This window comes from Ammodytes marinus (genome assembly GCF_949987685.1).
Source record: "Ammodytes marinus genome assembly, chromosome: 2".
Classification (NCBI taxonomy): Eukaryota; Metazoa; Chordata; class Actinopteri; order Uranoscopiformes; family Ammodytidae; genus Ammodytes; species Ammodytes marinus.
The window spans coordinates 13,092,339-13,115,418 of record NC_137231.1 but is presented as its reverse complement, the minus strand read 5'-3'; the positions used below and the strand labels follow the sequence as shown (position 1 = coordinate 13,115,418).

Below are 23,080 nucleotides of genomic sequence, written 5' to 3'. Positions count from 1 at the left end.
GGGTTTCATTGGTCGAATGTTCGCTGCACAGCAAATGACTGGGAAGCAGATTTTTTTGTTTTTTTTGTTTTACGTCACTTAAGTCTCACAATGTATATTCTCTGTTTCATCGCCTAAGTTTCATTCCAAAAAACAGCAGCTGCATTTGAATTGTTTTGCTCTATGTGTGGATCAAACTCTTCATTCGGATCTTGTATCCAGACCTATAGCTGTCCAACTATGTAGTTTATTATTTATTTCCAGATAAATAAGCTGAGCAAAATTAAGTTGCTGTTTTATGTTTACTGTGTTGTTACAGCAACAAAGGGAACTGTATAATGAATTACTGTTTGTGTGTTTTACCACAAATGATTCTGTAGATGAGAATATATTCAAGCAATCACTTCTCGAAATAAAAGTTTGTCCACAAATTTCCATGTTGCATTAACTTAACCTAGTTAGTTGGTTTTGAGATAAAATGTTATAGTCCGCTCACCTTCAGTGAACAGACCTCACCAAAATTGCCACATTTAGGGAAGTGAAAGAAACATTCAACTGAAATTCGTTTACCATTTACTGTCAACGTGCATTGCTGCTTGAGTACATTTGACATTTATTCTAGGAACTGGCACATTACTGACTAATACAGTATTACACAATCAAACAGATGAGGTGATATGGAATGAAATGAGACACTTTTTACATTTTGTAATGTTGATTGTCATTATGAGGCTTTATGAGACATACTTTAATGTGTGTTGCTAGTTTAGCATTGGAATTAATTTTGTGTTTATCCTATCCAATGGTGAAGACATTTCCTGCCTTCACAGAATATCTTCCAATAAGTGCGACATGAGGAATGAAATACCACAATGAAATATTTGCAAAGCATCGTGCTTCCTCAAAATGCATTCTGAATGTACCTGGTACGATATGAAGAATTATTATAGGAGTTTGAGTAGTGGTTAAGGTAAAAAAACAAAAATAAATAAAAAATAAATAAAGGCTGAAAAGTAATGTTTTGCTTTCCTTTCTTGATAACGTTTCACACCTGTTGCACCTGTAACCACACCCATCACTGATGATGTCACAGGTAGTACACTCCTACATTACTGCAGCGAGGCCAGCAATTAACAAACCACTGGAGTTCAGCAAGGACAAGAATTTCGGTTTGGATGCTCTTTTAGTTCATCATTTCCGATGAAGTGTATACATAATGTTGCTGTCTGAGTGCACAGTGGGGTTTGAGATTAAATAAAAACTTGTCCTAACCTGTGTGGGAGCAAATCAAAAAGGCTGCAGTACTAAATATAGTGCTATGTAATACTTTTGTAACGAACATTTTTGATGTAGCTGCTGTTCCTTCGATTTCTATCACTTTCCACTTGTTAATGTTTTTGGAAAGTGTCTCCTTGTTTGAATCGAGGCCGTCATATGCTGTGCAGATGGTTAAGATAAAATGATTAAAAAAAAACTTGGGCAAATTGTTTTTTTTTTATATTGGGCTACATAAATAAAGTTGACTTTGACACATTGACTTGAGACTGGCTGGTAGCTGGTAGGGATGGGAAACTTGACACTTTAAAGAAGAGATGAGGCCCCGCTTCTCTAAAATAGTTTCTGCTGGTTATTGCCTGAAAGATATTGGTTAAAAATAAAACACCAGGACAAAGCAGAAGGAGATAATTTTTTCCACTAGAGATGAGTATCAAGAAGAAGAAGCAGAAGAAGAAGAAAACAGTCATGAATTTTTTTACTACCAGTTATGAGTCAGAGGAAGATATGTCATCAGATTCTATATCCTGATGTCCACATGTTGGTGCTGACCTTGGAAAAAAACAGGGTCAAGTTTATATTCATAGAATTTATGGATTTCATGTTTGACTTAAAGGGACAGTTTAGCTGTAATACGTTCTCACAAAGTCAGATTTACCATTGTATTTTCCCTCCACCGTGCCTCGGCTGTTCCCCACTCAGTACAATAACACAGAATTGGAGAGAAAAACACTGTCGAGCTGCACCCGACACTATCCACATTTCCTCCGAGTGTTTTTGATCTGTTGAAAAAGGGGGATGCCCTATTCCCCCATCTGTTGCGGATAGAGTTTGACATTTCAAAAAGAGATTAACATTTAAATGTCAAAATAACCAAATATCTACTAAATGTCCAAATCTCAGAGGGATTTTTTTTAAACATTTTTTTATTTGATGGATACAAGACACGTTTTTGGTTTTTGAGAGAATTTCTTTGGTGAACATGATTAACAAGGCTTTCTGCAAAAATGGAAGAAATTAAAACTGTTCCTATAAAAACACAACCCCTGGTTATTTAGTGGAGACAGAACACATTTGATCCTTATTAGATATCTGATTCACCATTTGAATGTAGAAATGAAAAGAGTAACTTGCAGAATTAATGCGTGTGGCGAGATTTAAACTTGCATTAAACGTCATGAAGCTTTACACAGAAAAGTGTCTGAATTCTATTGAATTTTGACAATATGTTTATGCAGAACTCTATTCCGTGTCCTGCAGCCAACAGCAGATGATGAGACGATGAGCAAAATAACATGGGTGTTTAAGAGTGAGAAAGTCCCCGGCTATTCATTTCAGACTTTCACTGACATAAACATTTGAGGTGGAGGTGAGGGCAGCACAATGTAAATGAGAAAATATTGTGAATCCAACACAAAAGATTTCCTGTCTTAAGTGAGTCACTATCCTGGGAACAATCTGCAAACATGTACCAAGTGGCTCGCACGATTCTGGTCATGGTGAGAAACTGTCATTAGCTGTGTTGAAGAATGAGGCTTTCCACAAAACAAAAGGCTTCAAAGATGCATCGAAGGACTTGGGCTATAGAATCTGAAATGATTGAAAGCACAATTGTAAAACGTATATATATATATATATTCTTATTTAAATAGCTTTGATGTCGAGTGGTAGATGGTTTAGTGTAAAAGGAAATCATTCTAAACTAAAGCTGGATTATGGTTATAAAGAAAAGTCACAATAACAGGCTAATTTATTTAGTGACCAATATATAGTAATGAATTAACATTTGATACAGGTTCAAACTGAATATTTGGATTTTTTCATTCTTAAACTATTAAGATGACATTTTATTGCAGAACTGTAACAAAACAGTTGGACTTAAAAGTTTTAATCTTTCTTCTCAAGCTATATTTTTCAGTGCCTTCAACGCCAATGAGTTAACTTCACTGATGACCTGCCCAAAATGCGTGTATATCTAACAGATATGAATGTGTAAATACATTTGTATTAATATAAATTCGCATATTTTTGTCAGTCATTACACAAAATTCAAGTTGGCTCTAGTTGTCAGTCACCCGAACAGAGGATGTGGGAGAAGTGAATTCAGATATTTCATGTGAAAATGAAACCTATGCATTAGAGGTGAATTCCCCAGCTGTTGTCTCATTCCAGGAAACTGATTGTAGAGCACCGACCGTGTCTGTGTTCCTGTTAGACCTCTGAAAATCCCTAAAGGTTTTTCTTCACCACTTCAAGCTTATTTTGACCCATAAGAGAAGACATGAAAACACGGCAGGTTTATTTATTTATTTTATTATGAAGAATGTCTGTGCATAACAATAAACTCTGTAGAAACAAAACATGAATAATGCAATGGATACATGATGCCCTTTTTCTATTCGTGATCGATCCATTTCATCTTCTTGTCGACTGACCTAAAAGCTCAAGAGTGAGAAATTTGGTTGCATGTTAAAAACGGTGAACTTGCATAATTCAAATTGTTCAATTAAAATGTCAACAATCACAGCAATCATTGCCCCTCATTATGGCACCATAATATCACGTTATACTCTGTCAAAATTAACCTCAGACCAGTGAGATCCCAAAAAGAAAAAAAAAACAAAGGAAAAACAATGCTGACCCGGAAAAAAGTTAGATATGTTGAAATGATCTGGTTCAGATGGGGGAGGTCTTGAAATGAAAACAACCGTTACATAATCAGTAAGAAATTAAACTTAATCGTTTAAACCATCCCCCACTATATTCAAGCACCCAGAGCACAGCAAAATCATTTTTTTTTGTTAAATAATCACCACCGCATTCAGGTCAATACTAACACATGGTTTGAAATTCATACAGGATGTAAGTTCAATCACATAAAATAAAAAAAAGGGAAAAATTCAGTCTGCCAGTAAACAATGGCAAAAACAAGGCAAAAGATTACATAGAAGCTGGTACCACCATATTTGATTTTTTTTCTCTTCTCCTGAAATGTACAGGAGCATTTGCTACCAAGTAACAACTAAATTATACCTGAAATAGAACTGAAGTCACTTTGTAAGGAATGCTAACAAGAAGTGCTCACGATTGAAGTTAAGACTGAACAAAGGCTGATACTGGACTGCATCACATTTAAACATGGGTAGGGATGTTTTACTCAGGGGACTGGGATGGAATTTTGGTCAGCCTATGGGTCTTCACAAATCCCTAAACTAAGCCACCAGTTTCTTACAACATCAACAATTTAAATGGAATAGATTTCTTTATAAAAGGAGACATTTCAGAAGCCTGTGTGGCCTGTGATTACCATCCGATCATTTGGTCCTTGATGTGGAGGATCATTTGCTTGGTTTCAGCCTCAGCAGCTCAACTTGTGTGCGAGGACTGACTGCTGTAAGTTGTTTAACTGCAGAAGTCCTCTGCCATGGCTGCCAATTTGATCATCTGGGGGAAAGGAGGGGGTGGGCGGGTTTGTGGGGGAGATGGGCTACATAAGCTCCACGTAATTGGCTGGGAACATTCCAAAATGGCCGTCCAGGCTATAGCCTCGCCACCAGCCTTCGTCTATCATCTCAATCCCGGTGATGATTTCGTCGGGATCAAATGAAATCTCTGTGTCGTCAGCTGGATGGGACAAACAAACAGTACACTTTTGGAATTTCTGTCACTGACTAAACGGCGTCTGCTGTGTAATGTGTGCATGTACATAATAAATGCCAGAGTGTGTCCGTGTCCAGCAGCACCCCCAATGCCTGTGTTTGAAGATGCTATAAAAGTGATGACAGAATTTATGTAAATGCTATAGGCCTAATTGTAAAATAAAGAACCAGTCAAAGGCGGACTCGCTATTTAGACACACTCATAAATCACATGTCACGTGACAGCCTCTTCTCAGAAGGAATAATTAGAAAGAAAAGATGACAAACATGAACAAGTTGGTCCCCCAAAAAAATCATCATTGTGTTAAGGATGTTAAATATCAGAATGCAGCTTAAAATACTTCACATGTATATTAAATGCAGTGATTTTGACCGTCAATCCGTTGTATTGAGTCACATTGTGATGTGTTCAAGCGCTGTTCAGTAAAAAATGTAATGAAGGCGAAGGTAATTCCATCGTGATCAGTTCAACTTTATCTTGTAAAATATAGTGTTAAAAAGTAGAAATAGCTATTACCCCACGGTAATACCTTATATTGGGGAATAATTTGGGAGTTTAAAAAGCTATTAAAATGTTAATCGTGAGTCTGGGTTTGAATTAATTTTCTTGTGAATGGGGCATATCCAAGCAAAAATATCTTCTCTCTTTAAAACTGGTGACTGTATATTAGTCCATTTGATGTTATGGTCTAGCTAGCCCTAAAATAAATAAGGAAAGAAAACTCACCAGCCTGGTAGTCATATAAAGCTCTGGCAGAGACGCCTCTGTCTGGTGTCTCCGTAGCAGTCACCTCGTAGGAGTTATGCTCCTCTACCTGGGAGTGGAATGAGATTAAATCATGTTTCAATACTTATTATGATGGAAATAAAAAAGTCAAAGCATTTGCTGGCTGAAAGGAAGTAAGGGATCACCTGAGGGGGCTCTTCATAAGCCGTCTCTTCAACATAAGAGTTGACAGCCGGTGGCGCCTCTGAAAAGACAGTTTGCCATCAGTATAACATTGTCTGAGCTGATCTGTGTGTCAACCAGCAGGTGGCAGCAGCAGCAGTTGATCCCAACAGCCCAGTTTGGCACGAGGAACAATGTGTGTTTAGAACAACTTGCAGCAGCATTTCTCATAAGGGGTTGGGAGGCAGATGGAAGGGATGGCATTGCAATGTGGTGTATAAAAGGTGAGACACAGACAGGTGTTGTGTGAAATGGGCCCCACCTTTCAACTGCTCCTGAGGGGCCGGCTCGGGCACCTGAGGGGCCGGCTCGGGCACCTGAGGGGCCACCTCCGGCACCGGAGGGGCCACCTCTGGCACCTGAGGGGCCGGCTCGGGCACCTGAGGGGCCGCCTGTGGCTCATCATACTCACACCTGGACTGTCCATCATCCACATCAGGCTCTTAAAGGCCAAAACACAAGCACAGACATGCATGTACACACTACTCACAGACATAAAGGCATTCTTGGCACGTTTCACTTGAGGAGTAACAAAACAACGGTCTGGATTGTTTACTTGGAAACGGAGAAAACACTGAAAGGAAGCATGACTTATGATTGATTATAAGGGAATGTGAAGATGACTGCACACAGAAACAACAATGAGGAATGAAGCATGCAGATTTTAGTGTCACACAATATTTTCGTATGTACTGTGTGCACATGTGTACGAGTGTGTGTGTGTGTGTGTGTGTTTCTGTGTGTGCAAGTGCACACCTGTGGCACGGACAGGAGAGGCGGTGCCTGCTGGCACAGGAGAAGCTTGGCGCTGAGGTAAGCTGGCCGGCTCACTTTCATACATGGTGGGCTTAGCCAGAAAAGGGCTTTGCAGACGCCCTGAGCAGAGACACACACGGACCCCAACAAATTCAACAACAACACATGGACGAGAGAGAGAAAACATAATGCAGACAGGTTGAGCAGAAGAAGAGAAGACACCATGATAGAGACTGTTAAATATGACTATGAGATCATTAGACAGTCCGATGGAAAGTTAAAGCACTGAAATAGTTGGGAGACAACCTCCTCTGGAAAGAAAATCACCAGTTTGTACATATGCAACTCGACAGAGAGGGAGAGAGAGGCTTGTAGTAATGCAGGATGGGCAGCAACAGATGTACAATATATGGAGAGAATATATGGTGTGTTTAGTGGGGATACCTGGCTGCTGGGGGCTAGCAGGGGCAGCGGAGGGGACATCTGAGTCACCGGGAGTTATTCCCCTCTCTCTCTGCTTGAACATCTCTCTGGGGTTCACAGCACGCTGGGAGATGAGAGAGGCCGCCTCCTGGGAAAAACAAAATAATAACGCTTACAATAAGCATTAGACCGCCACAGGTTATTAATAATGTAGTGGCAAGTGGTGCTGAGAAACTTCAGGGCAGACAGATGTCTGGCTTCTGTGAGTGATTGCGGAAAAAGGAGAGATTATGCAGCAAAGACCGGAAGACAGGTGTGTTACATTGAGCCTCATTTGATCGTAAAGAGACAGCTCTTAATGAGAAAAAGGAAAGCAGGTCGGCCAGAAGAGAGTGCTTTCAGGACGGGGAACTCACATTAGCCTTTTCCACAGATTCACCTCTCTTGACTGCTTTCCTCGGGGCTGCCGAGTTCTCCTCTTGCTCCTCCTGATGACGTCAATATCAATATCGGCACTGCTTACGTTAATAGCTACCGTCCTGACTTTAGTGTGCGCTACCCAAGCTTTTTCAAACATCAACATTATTATAGAAAAGTTGGTAACACCTAATACAAAAACTATTTTAAACGTATCCCCATTCATGTCTCTATTAGGTTCTAAACAAAGTGTAAGAGCAAGAGCACTCACCACACGCGGTCTCTCCTGCTCTCTACTCTCAGCGTCCTGCTTCTGCTGGTACTTCCTATTAAACAAAAGATTACATTTAGAAGACCGCGGGAATGTGATCTGAACCTTTTAATAGGTGCGTCTGCAAAGTGGTCTAAACTGCAGTGCATTGCCTTCAGTTGCAACCTACTTTTGTTGGTCGAGTTGCGTGGCCTTCTCCTTGTCCCTCTTGTCCCTCTGCACTGCCTCCTTGGCCTCGCGGTCTTTCCTGTCCTTCTCCAGCTGCTGGCGCTCCTCGTCTGCCTTGCGGCGCTCCTCCTTACGCCGTGTCTCCTCATCTTTCTGAAACAAAACAAGACCGTAGAGGACAGGTCAACGGTGCTTTGTAATTTTCCCCATTAATGATTTCCCAATAGTTTATCGAAAAAATGTCCAAGTCAATGACAGCCACTCCCTAGGTGCATCTGTGACAGGCATGGTGATGACAAGCCATAAATGCAAACAAAAGACAAAGTTCAAAACAATGCTGCTACTGACTACGTTAGCATTCATGATGGACGAAAACAGCTTGCCTTGTATTTTATATAGGATTTTGAGAGAAATGGCAATATGCATCAGATGTTTCAAAGCTGCTAACTTTTGCTTAAAGTCTTTGTCAACACTGTCTCAGAGGTGATGATGAAGTCAGCGTTAGTTCTCTACCTCTGTCTGGGCCCAGAAGTTGTCTTTGTTGGTCTTTTTGATTTCAGACATAGCGTTGGTCTTCTGGTACACCGAGCCCTGCGTGAAGGAAGGGACAAATTGTGTAAACATTTCACATAATGATAAAACAAATGCAGGATGATCATCAAACCTTCAGAGCTGTTAGCATAACTTACATAACACTAATGCATCTTCCTACTGCTTGTTATTCTGTCATTATTTATTCAGTGGATACAAATGAAATATTTGTAGCTTCTCTGACGACACACTATATACAGTTTTACAGTGAAGCAGATCGAATGCAAATAATTTATAATGTGCCTGATTTATATATACACTGTATATATGTTTATAAATATCTAACAAATATCAGACATTAACGAATGATATATTTCTTTAATAAGGAAGAGGAAAGAAACTAAAAAAAGTGTATTTAGGTTTAAAAAAAAAAAAAAAAAAAAAAAAAACAGTAAAAAGCTAAGCTTTACACTAAGCTAAAAGCTAAGTGTAAATGAAAGAGAAAGACAAACACATCTCAAATGTATCCATGTTATGAGATTAAGCAGCTTAGTTAAGATCCAGGCCTCTCCTGCTTATCTTTCCAACATGAAACACAAGCAAACACAAGCTGCATACCACGGGACCCTGAGGACCGCTGTCCTGGTAGCGGCTGGAGGCTTCTTTGTGGAAGCTGTAGTTTGCTCCGGAGGCCTTGCCCACCTTCGCCATGATCACTTCAGGTTCCACGTCATCGTCCGATCTGGCATTGATAGTGACATGGGCTCCCTAAAACATGGCATGACAGACATTTTTATTTCGATGCTTAAGATAAAATAGGGAAACACCTGCAGTTGTTATCGTAGTTTATGCATACGCCACCCAGCTCTTTGTTTACATGCATGGTTTGCCAGTTTGATACTAATGACCTAAGCCACTTTGACAAGCGACGGTTGAGCGGGCGACTACAGAGGTCAAGAACAACTGTGGGCCTTCGTGAATGTATGCATCTACCTACCGTCGCCGTAGTCTCTCTGTTTACAACTGAGGAACAAGTGTTTTGAGCAATACGCACCAAAGGCAAATCTAAACTGCTATATGTGTTCCTATCGTACAGTAATACAAACTCCCCATTTAACAATAAATCGTCTTCTAAACACTTCTAAAACATACGTCAAAAGCTGCCCACTTTAGGAGACATGGAAGCCAAAATGTTCAAAGCAAAGTTGGTTTATGCAGCAAGTAGCCATTGTGAAAGTTTCATAATGATATTGGATTTAACTACTACAGCAACCCATTTGAATCTTTCCAGGACGCCGTAGCCCCCCCATAAACAGCGCTGCTTAAAGTCCCTATTGACAAATCCAACTAAGCTGTTGCATTGTTCAAACATTGCCTGCAACATGCTGTTGTTTCATTTTAAGTCCTGCTCAAGACCATCAATAACATGAAATTTAGCCCACAAATGACCTCCTCCGTGAACATAAAGAGACTACAGTTGAACATCAAATGCATATTTAAAACTAGACTCAAACATGAGGGCAGAGTGTTACCCTGAGAAAGTTGGCCATGGAGCTGACATGATTTGCACATAGTCCTTTCCTGGCATCCTTCACTCCCTCTCCAGTCTGAAACACAAAGGATTACTCTTCATGTTCAAGAGGTGACCACCACAAAGAGGGCAACAAAAATGCATAAATGACAGTTAGGCATTGCACAAACCCAGTTGATGAGGACGTATTTAGGCAGACCAGAATTTGGATCCTCTACACGGCAGAAAGCGTACATCACTTTTCCACTGTTCAGCTCCTCAACCAGCTCCTCCAGTCCTCCATCTGAAGCATAAACATTGTGGCAAAGTCAAATGGTTACTGTGGTCGCTTGTGTAACCGGAGACATTTTTTTTTGCCCCGTACAAATGATGGGTTGAGAAAAGCACAGGCACGCAGTTGTTTTGTGCTGATATTCCAGTTCTGCAGCTGTATGCTGACAATGAAATTCCTGCACACACACGTTTTGGTAATATCGCGTTGAGATCTTTAAAACTTGATATAACGAGGATGTACTCACCCCCCTTTTCTGCCAGGCGGATATCATTACTGTTTCCCTCGTAGGTGAACAAGGCCCTGTGGAAAACACAGACAGGATTAAGGCTATCAAAATACTAGCTTGACCCATGATATAGACAGACGGAAGAGAGTTTGTGCTGGAAGTTGATGTGCCACATTTACACTGAACAAAAACGGCGGATGTTTTGTAAACTGATTCTTGAACATTCACTCACAGTCTTAAGCCGTACTCCAACAAGATACATTTTTACAAGGGAACAAGGGTGTATACATACAATATCTCTACAGTTTTAATCCCATCTTAAATCAGCCATGTCAATGTCAGTAACTTGCACAGGTTGGGTGCCCCTCCACCAGTAAACATTTCACTGAGTTTTCATTGATAATAAATGCCGAAAAAACAATATTTTAAGATTAGTAGCCCTATACAACTGATTCTGAATTCCTAGATCTGCAGGAAAGACATGTCGCATCTTTTCTGTGATTTTTACTACCATGTAGGAATGTGAAGAATTATTTGCTCTTCCAGTTGACATACTGTCACACAGTGATGTTGATGTGTGGTTAGGCCCAACAGCTTATTTGAGGTTACATATATCAACCAAAGAGCTTCTTTTTTTTTTACAGGCACTGAATAATAAGAAACACTTGATAATCCTACTACCGGTAGTCAAAAGATTATGCTGACACATTTACCACAGAGGCTTTAACTGTGTCAGGATGGCAAATTGTTAAGGTAACTTTATATTAAGTTATTGCCATTTTTGTTGCCTTAATTGTGATGTTACGGCACTCAACAACACTCATTGCTGCCTTTTAGAAGGTAAGGCAGGTGTGAAGCTACAATGTAATGTAGAGCTGAGACGATGAGTTGATGAATGGAATCTGCAAATATTTTCATAATGAATTGTTTTGTCTAATTTGTATTTACTGAAAAGATCCTGTGAGAATTGTAGCCTCAGTTTCCTGTTTTTAGCTGACAGGAGTGGCACCCGGTGGGGTCTTCTGTTGCTGTAGCGCCCATCTGCTTCAAGGTTGGTCGTGTTTTGCGTTCAGAGATGGTATTCTGCATACCCTGGCTGGTTGTAACGAGTAGTTATTTGAATTACTGTTGCCTTTCTATCATCTCGAACCAGTATGCTCATCCTCCACTGACCTCTGACTTCAACAAGGCATTTTACGTCCACACAAATTTCTTTTTTGGGCCATTCTCTGTAAACCCTAGAGATTGTTGTGCGTGGAAATCCCAGTAGATCAGCAGTTTCTGAAATACTCAGACCAGCCCTTCTGGCACCCTCAACATTCCTACGTTCCAAGTCACTTAAACCACCTTTCTTCCCCATTCTGTTGCTCCATCTTAATTTCAATAAGTTGTCCCGTCCATGTCTACATGCCTAAATGCACTGAGTTTCTGCCATGTGATTGGCTGATAAGTTATATGCGGTCACAAAAATGAGCCGCTGTACCTAATAAAGTGGCCGGTGAGTGTGTGTGTATGTAATATATATATATATATATATATATATATATGATTGGTTCCTCAGATCAATACTACAAAAAGAATCCTAATTGTGCCTGGTCTCGTGCAAAAATGTAATTTATATAGGCTAATAAGCATTTACAGTTATTAAGTGCATACTTTCAGAGCTAGCCAGAACTCGCTCACAATGAAACTAGTCGATGCAAGATCACTTCATTAAAATTATTTCTTTTTCATGTCAGCTGCATTTCAGAAATAGAAATGCTACAAGCTTTGGTGTTTCCAGGCGCGGCTATCCAAATGCCTAACTGAGGTAGGCTATCAAAGAGTGGCTACCATTCATAAGAGAGGCGTTATCAGGCTGAGTATGGCCCCCGCAGGAGTCCCTTGACAATTGCTCCCGGAGATTAATTCATATTATTCAGGTCAGCATTAAACACTGCAGCTGTCATCAACAGGTGTAATTTTCACCTCAGGGAACATCACACACACATTACTATGAGGTTAAATAACGCAAAGAGGAACTACCCAGAGATTACTTTCACAAATTTAACTTCCGATATCTTACCAGGAAGTAGGTCGAGGCAGCTTTCCGCAGTATGGTTCAAGCTCAAGACAGACGAAATAATCGAAATATTTCAAAAATGCATGAAAAGCTTAGAGATGTGCGGTAATTGCTGAGCCCGTTAGTTGGTCGCTGTAGCTAGCTAGTTAAATATCAATGTTACTAGCTGCTCAGTTAGCTCATCTCATTGGCAAATAAGCGCAAGAAGGCTCAAGTCGCAGGTAAAAACAAAGCTGACTTTGAGTTAACATAGTAATTTATAAAATAAGTAGAGTGTCTGCTGAGGTGAACACATTACCATTAAGTCTCTCTGGTTGAGTTTATCTATCGGTAGGTGAACTTACTTGTCGACTGGCTCAAAGCTAGCAAACACAGCAGCTAATATAATGCCTCCCTTGTGAAGCTAACGCTGTTTTAAAAACACTGCTTCTTACCAGTTGGTTTTGGATTTTTCATCTACGACTTCTTTGAATGCAGCTGTGAGTGCAGGGCCGTTTTTGCTGAGGTTAACTGCCATCGTTTTGCTAGCCAGCTAGCTGTCCGGGATGCGCCCTTCCTACTGGGGAGGAGTGCCGATGATGCTGCCTTTCAGCTGTACAGGAAGCGAGCTTTGGCTGGAGGCTACATCTCAGACACGGCGTCCTGAATATGGCACAGCGGGGTACACCGGTAGCCCGGAGCTAAATTGCATTTGCAGTGGCTGTGGATGTGCACAATCCGGGTTACGTATAATCATTAAGGTAGACCAGATTCTAAATTAGAGAAAGCGTGAAGAATTGAATGATCGTTTACGCTCAGTGCAAATACTGTGTTGTTTGCACCGCAAAAACCTCGCACGAGATCTTGTTGAATCAAACGCACCCTAGAGTGTAGCCCTCACAAAGTACTTTAATTGACCTTAAATGGATAGCAAAATTAGCTATAAGTAAAATATTTCCGTCTGCTCATTATAAATAGTATTTCTGTTCCCCCTTCAACACAATCAATGCACAGCAGACTGTGGCTCATATTGTTACTTAAATTGTAAGACACAAAAAACTGACAGCACACAATGGTAAACCAAGATGACCTTTATTCGTATGTTATGACATGGTCAATAGTCACTTGTGTAGCCTAAGTGAGGACATGTTCATAGTGGCATTTCAAGCACACATATTACATTTTTTATTAAGATGCGTGAAGGCCGTTCCTGCATTCAGAGAAAAGCCAGGCTGAAGTTTACAACCAACATATTGGTGCTGTTAAAGCAGGTTTTCATATCTACTGATGAAATGAATCACCCATTTAGGGGTTAGAGCCCTGATAGCAAATGTACAGTTTATGAGATCGCTCTCTCTATATATACACACACAAAATGAGGGTTAAGGCTAAAAATTTTAGTCAGAGGTGTTAGGCGGATGAATTGTAACGAAATCCCTGATATCTGGCAAATGGCTGTGATAAGGTTTTCCAGAGTGCAAAGCATGCCAAGCTGCCTATATAAACTATTGAGCACACTGGACAAAGAGGGTCAATGTCACATCACCCACATGATGAATTGAGGCTGCATTCAATCGTACAGTTGGAAGATACTCAGCATTCAAATAAATAAATAGCCAGATGAATAAACAACAGAGCACACAAAGTTTGAACTAGTACTATTACACCCAAGTCATTTTCAATTGTGGTCTGGCAGCAAAAAAAGAATTTCACTGCATTTAGAGGATATTTTTTCAAACCCTTTTAGTATGTACTGTATTTCAGGACAAATTTTCTCTACAGCAGTCATTAATAATGTAAATCTATATTTGGCGCCTAAACCATGGTGTTAATTCTACAATCAAAGCTTCTAAAGTTGTCATGCTTTACTATAGACCTATCTTGATGAATCCACTCAACAGCTAAATGTATTCCCCTTTATTACATGTTTTATGTCCCTTTTACATTGGCAGCATCAGCACATTATGAGCCAAGATTTAAAAAAAGAAAATAATAATTGCATTATCTAACTACTTTATCCAACAGTCACAATGGATTATATTAAAATGAATATTACATTATGACACTTCACAATCATGTTCAATTCTGGTGACGTGAATGTAGAAAAAAAATGGCCTAAAACTAAACGAATTTAAAGATGTAATACAAAAGACCTAGACACTGTTTTACTGTCAATGCAGATTATGAGTCCCAAAACAAAAACAAAATCTGCTGACCTGATCATGAATATAAACGTCACGAAATGCTGACAAACTTCTCAACTAAAAGCGGATAACATTGTCATGGCAAGTTACTGTAATTATTCACCTCAGGTAACTAGATGCAAACAACTTCAAATGATTCAGTACTTCAAGATGTAAAGTCTGTTTAAGTTCCCATTTTGAGTATAAGTGACACCAGCTATAACCAAAGGCCATTTTATTTTAGAAAAACAGTAGCATTTACACGTTTACCGCTTTTAACAGCTGTTCACATCCAAATGTTGTTCAGAAATAAATCTTTAATGGTGATTAAAGGAACTGGAAAGGGTTTATAAAAGAAATCCTCTCTTTTGACATAATGACAGTACTTCTGAGACAGCATATGTTTGTGCAACACAGGACAGCAAGGCCTATATGCATAAAGATCTGTCAATAAACAGTTTGCCTCTTCAGGAAGCGAGAGTGTTTTCTTTTATATGAACAAACCAGTGAGGCTTAGATCAGAATTGATTTTTAGAAGCCTGGTGATATGAGCCCTGGTTATTTTTCTCACCATGGGTCACTGCATGTAAAGGCTGATGATTTGGTTAGATACCTGAGTAACTGTATTGAGGAGTGGGCACACAGTTTAGCTATAGGCCAAAGGGTATGGCTGTGTTCATAGCTACACATCACATAACAAGTCAAAACAACAGTAGTATTTTGTGCGCTATGAACACCATGTGTGGTAACTTAAACAGGATAAAAGGGGCAATGACTGCATGTATGAGAAATTGGTAGTTAACATTCACCATATTGGGGCCACTAAAGTGAGGTTAGGGCCAGCTAGCTCCTAAAAGCAGCTCTCCAGTGTCTTCAAAACCACTAAATACTTTTGCTATTTCAAATGCAGTGGGTGATAGAGACCAATGATTCTTTACATCTTTCACATTGTTTCGGGGAAGAGACAGTATGTGCCAACAGAACAGCTGCTGGTGATGGCACTGCACCATTATGTGTTGAACGGGGAACATTCTGCCTCAATTGCACATATACCGAAAATAATAACACAGAAAGGCCACTAAATACATGGAAATACAGTAACAACGAGACATCCTGTGGGACACAAGACAGTACCACTGAAGGGACAACCAATCAACTTAAATAAATCAAAAAAAATTGCTTCTGAGCAGCACGCTGATATGACTCGAGGACGTTGAAAAAAATAATACGTATGGATAGCAACAATGATAATCACAATAGCAGGAGTAACAGTTTAAAGTCTGAGTATGGACTGTGAAGAGTTTCCAGTATTCCATATGGGAGTGCTTTAAGGAGCCCATCAGGTCCTGCTCAGCAGATCCATACATGTCATGAAGGACAGCACATGGTAGCAGCTCAGCACATGGAAAGCCAGGTGGCACTGTACCTCATTGTATCGCTTCCTTCTCCAAAAGTTGGGCTGTTGTCTAGTTCCCCCCCCCCCTCCCCTCTGTTGCTCATTTGCCTCAAGTTACAAATCAAACTCGTTTCTTTTGTTCTCATTTGTATTTTGATCTCCCTGGCACGCTCACATTGCATACTTCTGTGTCCAATCTCGAGCCAATTTGTTGTACCTGTAAAACACATACAAAGTTTGGAAACAGTGTTAGGTGAACTCACAAACTAAGACCTTAACAATATTGTGTCGGTTTGACAGTAAACAAAGAGATGTTGTTAAGTCTCACTCACTTTTCCCTGTCAGCCTTGTATGTATGGGCAATCTCTGGGACCAGTGGGTCGTCCGGGTTTGGATCACAAAGAAGAGAGCAGATGGACAATAATACTGTAGAAGAAATAGGTGGAAAATATTTACATTGCATTATATGAACATAATATAAATGTGACTAACGCCTCGTTTCCACCAAGTAGGGTGGGTCGGAGCGGAGCGGTTCGGCTTTTCATTTGCCAAAAGTTGGGTAGGGTATGGTTTAAGCGCACCTAACCGCTCTGAGCCGCTCCTAATTTCGGTACTCCTCCAATTTGGGGTACCAGCCGCCTGAAAGGGTGCCGAAAAGGCGGCGCTACACATGCCGTCCGTTTATTGGTCGAAATAATCATTTCCGCCGTGTGTAGTCACCTCGGCAAGAGTGAAGAGAGTCTTGTGTTTTGGCGAAAATGTGAGCACAGCACTGTTTATTGTGTGGTGTTTTTCCTCGTCATTAAATTAATCAGTTGGTTACATTGTGTCCCACTGCTACGATGTCACGTAGCTGCCGCAGCCAGCACTGTTCTCTCACTGTCTCTATCAGTTGCACCGAGCCGTCTCTGTGCGTTTAAGCTCACAACAACACGGGGGAATAAATAAAGAAGCGGCTGGTTTGACCAAGCAAAAACGAGAGACCGCTGGCTTGACCACAGTTGTTCCACCGCCCGATAGTTTGACCCATATTCTGTCTGCGGCTATCGCTGTCCAGCCTAAAACCCCGCCCTACCAGTAAGGTAGGGTCGGCGGTGGAAACACCACGAGATTCTTAAAAGTGAGCTGTCCCGCTCTGAGCCGCTCTACTTGGTGGAAACGAGGCATAAGAGAGGGGATTTAGTGTATATGGCATACTTCTGGCAGCAGCACAGCAATGTTTGATTTGGGATTACCTTAAAATAATCATCACGGTAGGGCAGAGTGATATTGATTAAAGGGAATATTTATCCTTAAATACTGTAAAATACAACTGCTCTTGTGTTGGTGCTTTGAGATTATTATTTTGATCATCAAATAAGTACAGGCACAAATTCATTAAGTCACACACATTTTTAAATATCACATAAAAATAGACTTATTTCAGAACTTTACTCGGAACTGGTTTACATTTTCTCTGACTTGAGTGTTTTTCCTTTTGAACATGATGCTTAATGTCATCGACCTGATTACACAATGTCATAATTAGTCTGATTTGAAGACTGACATCGACTTAGTGAAAGTTGAACAGAGGGAATGTTTCAACATCAGGAATGATCCGTACAACTTACTTGAAAATTGGCGGTCTTAAAATGTCTGACATATACAGTACTGTGCAAAGGTTTAAGGAAGCTGTGCAAAAATAACAAAATGCAGTGAATGAACAGAAGAGAAATCTAAATCCAGCAGTGCCATCAGCTCAGAACTGGCCGAAACCAGTGGGACCCAGATACATCCATCTATTGATCTAAGCATTGAGGATACCATTAACCCTGACCAAATCTTCAAATCCATTGGCAGAAACTTGCAAGGAACCTCCACCATGCTTCACTGTTGCCTGCAGACACTCGTTATTGTACTGCTCTCCAGCCCTTCAGCGAACATGTGCCTTTTGCCATAGCTAAATCTTTTAAATTTTGACTCAGTCAACAGCACCTGCTGCCATTTTTCAGTGCGCCTATGTATTTTTGGATAGTTCAGTCACTTGGCCTTGTTTCCATGTCGGAGGTATTGATTATTGGCTGCAACCCTCCATGAAAACCACTTCTGACCAGACTTCTCCAGACAGCAGATAGGGGTACCTTGGCCCCACTGATTTCCGCCAGTTCTGAGCTGTTGGCACTGTTGGACATCATACTATTTCTAAGGGAAATAAGCTATATGTGCTGTTTTAAGTTTCCTTGGCCGACCATTGTGTCTAAGATCCTCAACATTCCGTTTCTTTGTGCTTCGTCAAAAGAGCAGCACATCTTTAAAGCTTTGAAATCTTTGTCTGGGAGAGACCTTGCTTATCCAGTATAAAGCTTGTTCGCTCACTTAGCATGTTTTTAAATTGATAAAAATAAACAAGCAACAAAGCATTCTTAGTTTACAGCATTTTTCCACACCAGCCTAAAAACCTTTGCACAGTACTGTACATGTATAGTATTTTTAGCACTGCAGCAGTACACTTAACAACTGAAGGCAGGGGACAGTCCAAAATACAGCTGAAAAGTAACATTTAGCTGTGATAGGGCCCTAGTAATGTGAATGATGTATGTAAATGTAACATCTTTTAATAAATAAAAATGTGGATTAAAACTAGTAAAACACTCGTATTAATCTTGTGTTATCCCTTACCTTTCGATACTGTAAGCGCAGGTGACCATTGTGATCTCAGTATATCCAGGCAAATACTTCCATTGCTGTTTATATTAGGGTGGTAAATCTTTGTTGTAAATGCAACCTGTGACATAACAGGGAAATAAAGTTGTAATTTTCCAATGAAACCAATTACCCATACCACATTTAAACAAACAAATCTGAAGTGAGTTTAAGTGAGTTGAACTACAGTGGCTTGCAAAAGTATTCGACCCCTTTAAATTGTCATGTTACAACCACATACGTACATTTATTTTATTGGAATTTTATGTGATACACCAACACAAAGTGGCGCATCATTGTGAAGTGGAATGAAAATGAAACATGGTTTTATTTATTTTTTATAAATAAAAAAACTGAAAAGTGTGGCGTGCAAAAGTATTCAGCCCCCTGAGTCAATACGTTGTAGAACAACCTATCGCTGCAATTACAGCTGCAAATCTATTGGAGTATTTCTATATCAGCTTTGCACATCTACAGACTGATATTTATTGCCCATTCTTCTTTGCAAAATAGCTCGAACTACAGATTCAGCATCAGATTGGATGGAGAGCGTCTGTCAACAGCAATTTTCAAGTCTTTCTCAATATTCTCAATTGTTTTTAGGTCTGGACTTTGACTGGGCCATTCTAAACACATGCCTATGCTTTGATTTACCATTCCATTGTAAATATGGCTGTATGTTTAGGGTAGTTGTCCTTCTGGAAGGTGAACCTACACCCAGTCTCAAGTCTTTTGCAGACTAACAGGTTTTATGCTCTGTATTTGGCTCCATCCATCTTCTCATCAACTCTAACCAGCTTCTCTGTACCTGCTGAAGAAAAGCATCCCCATAGCATGATGCTGCCACCACGTTTCATGGTGGGGATGGTGTGTATAGGGTGATGTGCAGTGTTAGTTTTCCACCACACATTGCATTTTGCATTAAGGCCAAAAACTTCAATTTTGATCTCATCCGAACAGAGCACCTTCCTCCAACCCTTGCCAAAAGCCATGCATAGTCAGATGAGACCAAACGTGAGGTTTTTGGCCTGAATGCAAAATGCAATGTGTGGTGGAAACTAACACTACAAACCACCCTATACACACACCATCACCACAGTGAAACATGGTGGTTGCAGCATCATGCTATTGGGATGCTTTTCTTCAGCAGGTACAGGGAAGCTGGTTAGAGTTGATGGGAAGGTGGATGGGGCCAAATACAGGGCAGAAAACCTGTTAGAGTCTGCAAAAGACTTGAGACTGGGGCAGAGGTTCACCTTCCAGAAGGAAAACTATCCTAAACATACAGCCAGATCTACTATGGAATGGTTTAAATCAAAGCATATGCATGTGTTAGAATAGCCCAGTCAAAGTCCAGACCTAAATACAATTGAGAATATTGAGAAAGACTTGAAAATTGCTGTTGACAGACGCTCTCCATCCAAGCTGATGCTGAATCTGAACCTTGAGCTATTTTGCAAAGAAGAATGGGCAATAAATATCAGTCTGTAGATGTGCAAAGCTGGTAGAGAAATACTCAAATAGATTTGCAGCTGTAATGGCAGCGATAGGTGGTTCTACAAAGCATTGACTCAGGGGGCTGAATACTTTTGCACGCCACACTTTTCAGTTTTTTTATTTATAAAAAAAATTAAAACCACGTTTAATTTTCATTCCACTTCACAATGTTGCGCCACTTTGTGTTGGTGTATCACATAAAATCCAAATAAAATAAATGTACGTACCGGTATGTGGTTGTAACATGACAATTTTCAAGGGGTATGAATACTTTTGCAAGCCACTGTATGTGCCTCATTATGCGACACACAAGGCAGACCTTCACTCACTTTGGGTGGTTTGAAGGGGTAATCTGTTGGGAAGTGAATGGTGAGGAAAAACACTCCGCTCTGGTAGGGGCTGTCACTCTATTGAAATAAAAATAGAAACAAGATAAGTTTGTAGACAGCAGTTTGCATTGTTATCATTACTCAATTATATCAGATTTGAATTGGGTTCAAATACAGTTTTGCTTACCGGACCCATTATTGTTGCCTGCCAATGGAACACTGAGCAAAAAAAGTTAAAAAATGCCATTAGTATAAACTTGGATTCAAAGTCAGTCCTTAAAAAAAGGCACACAATTACAAACTAATGTCATCATAGAAAGATTTATCAAAAAAAATAAGGTATTGATATGTAGGAGCAGCAATTTTTCAAACTACTTACAGTCATCTCCAACAGGTCCAGCGGAGCACTGAGCAGGCGGGTCCCTCTGCAGGTCAGACAGCTCCTAAAGGCAACACAATCACATAATAAAACAGGCAACACAATCAATCAATAGTCTTACATTTCATTTAAAGTAATTTAGCAGCTGTGCATATTGCATGAAAGTAATCACATACTTTAAAATGAACTTAAGCAAACAAGGGTTGTGTTATATTTATTAATGTATGGTAAATGTGAGAAACATTAACTTCAACTTATCCTTAGTAACATCACTGGGGCTTAATCTATTGTATGTAACGTTTTTTTTTGTAGTTTTACATTTGAACCACGTTGTAATTACAAAAAGCAGAGTGTTTAGTGGCAGTTATGTTCGTGGTACACTCACGATTCAGGGCTTTTGACCTGCGTTTTGACACGTACAGTATATGCTGGGCTTTAGGACGGATGACTTCATTAACATTTTAGTCATCCCTTCAAATAAGTCCCACGGATGCTGACTTGACAGAGAAACAAGTACGTTCTAACTAACCAAGGCAAAGTCAGAAAGTAGTGTGTTGAACTCGGGTTATTATATCAACAACACTTGACGCCACGGCGAAACCAGAGTACACGCCATCACAATATTCACATACAATGAAATAACAGATGGCCAAATAAAAACATAACAGCCCGTTATTAAACATTTCTTGAAAGGAGGGTTGCTACTCTGTTATATAAATAACACACTGTGGCCTGCTCCAGTGCCCCATTTCCCAATCCATATAAGGCAACACTGACACTAGGGTTCAATTATGGCAACCAGCGAGCAGCTGTCATTCAGCGACCAAACACATCATCATCCATACCAGCACCGGCCAACCATAAGGATTAAGACAATTGACAAGCTAAGAAGTTAAAAAGCAAATCCTGTACGTGTCAGTCAATCAAGCCAAAAACCAAAACACCTGCTAACGTTGCCTCACTGCTGGCCTAACGTTGTATTGCGAAATCACTTGTTTAGACCGTTAGCTAACATCAGACACCTTTACTGGAGTAATATAATGAGAAGCCAAGTGTCCAAAAGAAAAAAATTAGACATTTAAAAACCAAAAAAAAACACATTGAGTTGAAACAATGGCGCTGTTTGTGTGGTCATTGGTAGCTAGCGTTACTGTAGCAATGCACCAACAGGGCCATCAGTAGTTAGCTCGTCTTTATCTGTGAAATATTTTTAAAAAGGAGCACAAAAAAGCACGCAAGAGAGGCTACGTCGAGCAATTGGTACACACTGGTATGACTTTCACAGAGGTTCCCAAATTCAGAAACACTACGTCTACTCAAATGTAATGGAATAAATACACACACTCACCTTCTGAATCCGTTTCAACGCCATTGTATCAATGGCTGCTGGCTAGCCTGTCAGCTAACAGCTAGCACTTGACACATACAATTTGGGTTCTGTGGACGCGTACTCTCCAAATCTTACTCAACGTATTATCAGGAAATCAAGTCTAACATAAAACAGGCTTAGGGCTTTTTAGTTTCTAGAACGACCTATACGAGAAAATGTGTGTTAAAACGTGATTTTCTTCAGCTACAGAACCGAGATATTTTGCTCTCTCTTCTCATCCCTACTCCTCTTCGTGCTTGACAAACAGTTTTGGTAACATCGCGAGACCCTTGAAAACGCGAATTGACAGTGAACGCTTCCATGGATGTAGTTCAAAATAAATAAAACAATTGTACAGTTTCGACACGTTCTAGTTCACAAAATCTGAATTATATGACTACAATTTTCGCAGATAATTACAATAATTATTTACTAAACTTCATGTGACCGCATAGGCTACTTTCAGATAAAATTAAGTATGATATGAACCAAAAAAATTAGGAATATTTATCTGGAATTCATTTATTTTACTTTGGCTGTTGCTACCAATTATGTCCCCTCTAATTGCCACTTTATCACATTATGTCTTAATGGTATAATAATATATATTTTTAATTATGATATTTAAATAATTAAACAGCCTTATCATCATGATCAATACAATCATCCTTATTATCAGGTGCACAGCCCTAATAATAAAGGAAGGTAGACCGTGTTTTAACAACAGGGTAATAATCATGCATGG

At 39.9% G+C, this 23,080-nt stretch overlaps 2 protein-coding genes across 7 annotated transcripts; both read right to left on the bottom strand.

Moving 5' to 3' along the window:
- Nucleotides 1-3,557: 3,557 nt before the first annotated feature.
- On the bottom strand, nucleotides 3,558-13,089 carry dbnlb (drebrin-like b). Of its 6 annotated transcripts, none has more exons than XM_080040703.1 (16): nucleotides 12,956-13,089; nucleotides 10,478-10,533; nucleotides 10,130-10,242; nucleotides 9,961-10,035; nucleotides 9,047-9,196; nucleotides 8,411-8,488; nucleotides 7,899-8,050; nucleotides 7,730-7,784; nucleotides 7,458-7,529; nucleotides 7,063-7,189; nucleotides 6,619-6,738; nucleotides 6,222-6,304; nucleotides 6,125-6,191; nucleotides 5,826-5,884; nucleotides 5,641-5,728; nucleotides 3,558-4,878 (listed from the first exon to the last, which is right to left on the bottom strand). In XM_080040703.1, the coding sequence occupies exons 1-16, from the start codon at nucleotides 13,036-13,038 to the stop codon at nucleotides 4,742-4,744; spliced, it is 1,515 nt and encodes a 504-aa protein (XP_079896829.1). In that variant the 5' UTR covers nucleotides 13,039-13,089; the 3' UTR covers nucleotides 3,558-4,741. The 6 variants fall into 6 exon arrangements, with proteins under 6 accessions (XP_079896829.1, XP_079896831.1, XP_079896830.1 ...); XM_080040705.1 differs by having other exon boundaries at nucleotides 6,125-6,170; XM_080040704.1 differs by having other exon boundaries at nucleotides 6,125-6,212; nucleotides 6,255-6,304.
- Nucleotides 13,090-13,613: 524 nt separating this feature from the next.
- ube2d4 (ubiquitin conjugating enzyme E2 D4) lies at nucleotides 13,614-22,583 on the bottom strand. Its single transcript, XM_080051347.1, has 7 exons — nucleotides 22,315-22,583; nucleotides 20,967-21,030; nucleotides 20,775-20,806; nucleotides 20,588-20,665; nucleotides 18,738-18,843; nucleotides 16,412-16,505; nucleotides 13,614-16,296 (listed from the first exon to the last, which is right to left on the bottom strand). Exons 1-7 carry the CDS (start codon nucleotides 22,336-22,338, stop codon nucleotides 16,251-16,253), a joined length of 444 nt encoding a protein of 147 aa, XP_079907473.1. The 5' UTR covers nucleotides 22,339-22,583; the 3' UTR covers nucleotides 13,614-16,250.
- Between the last annotated feature and the right edge of the window lie 497 nt (nucleotides 22,584-23,080).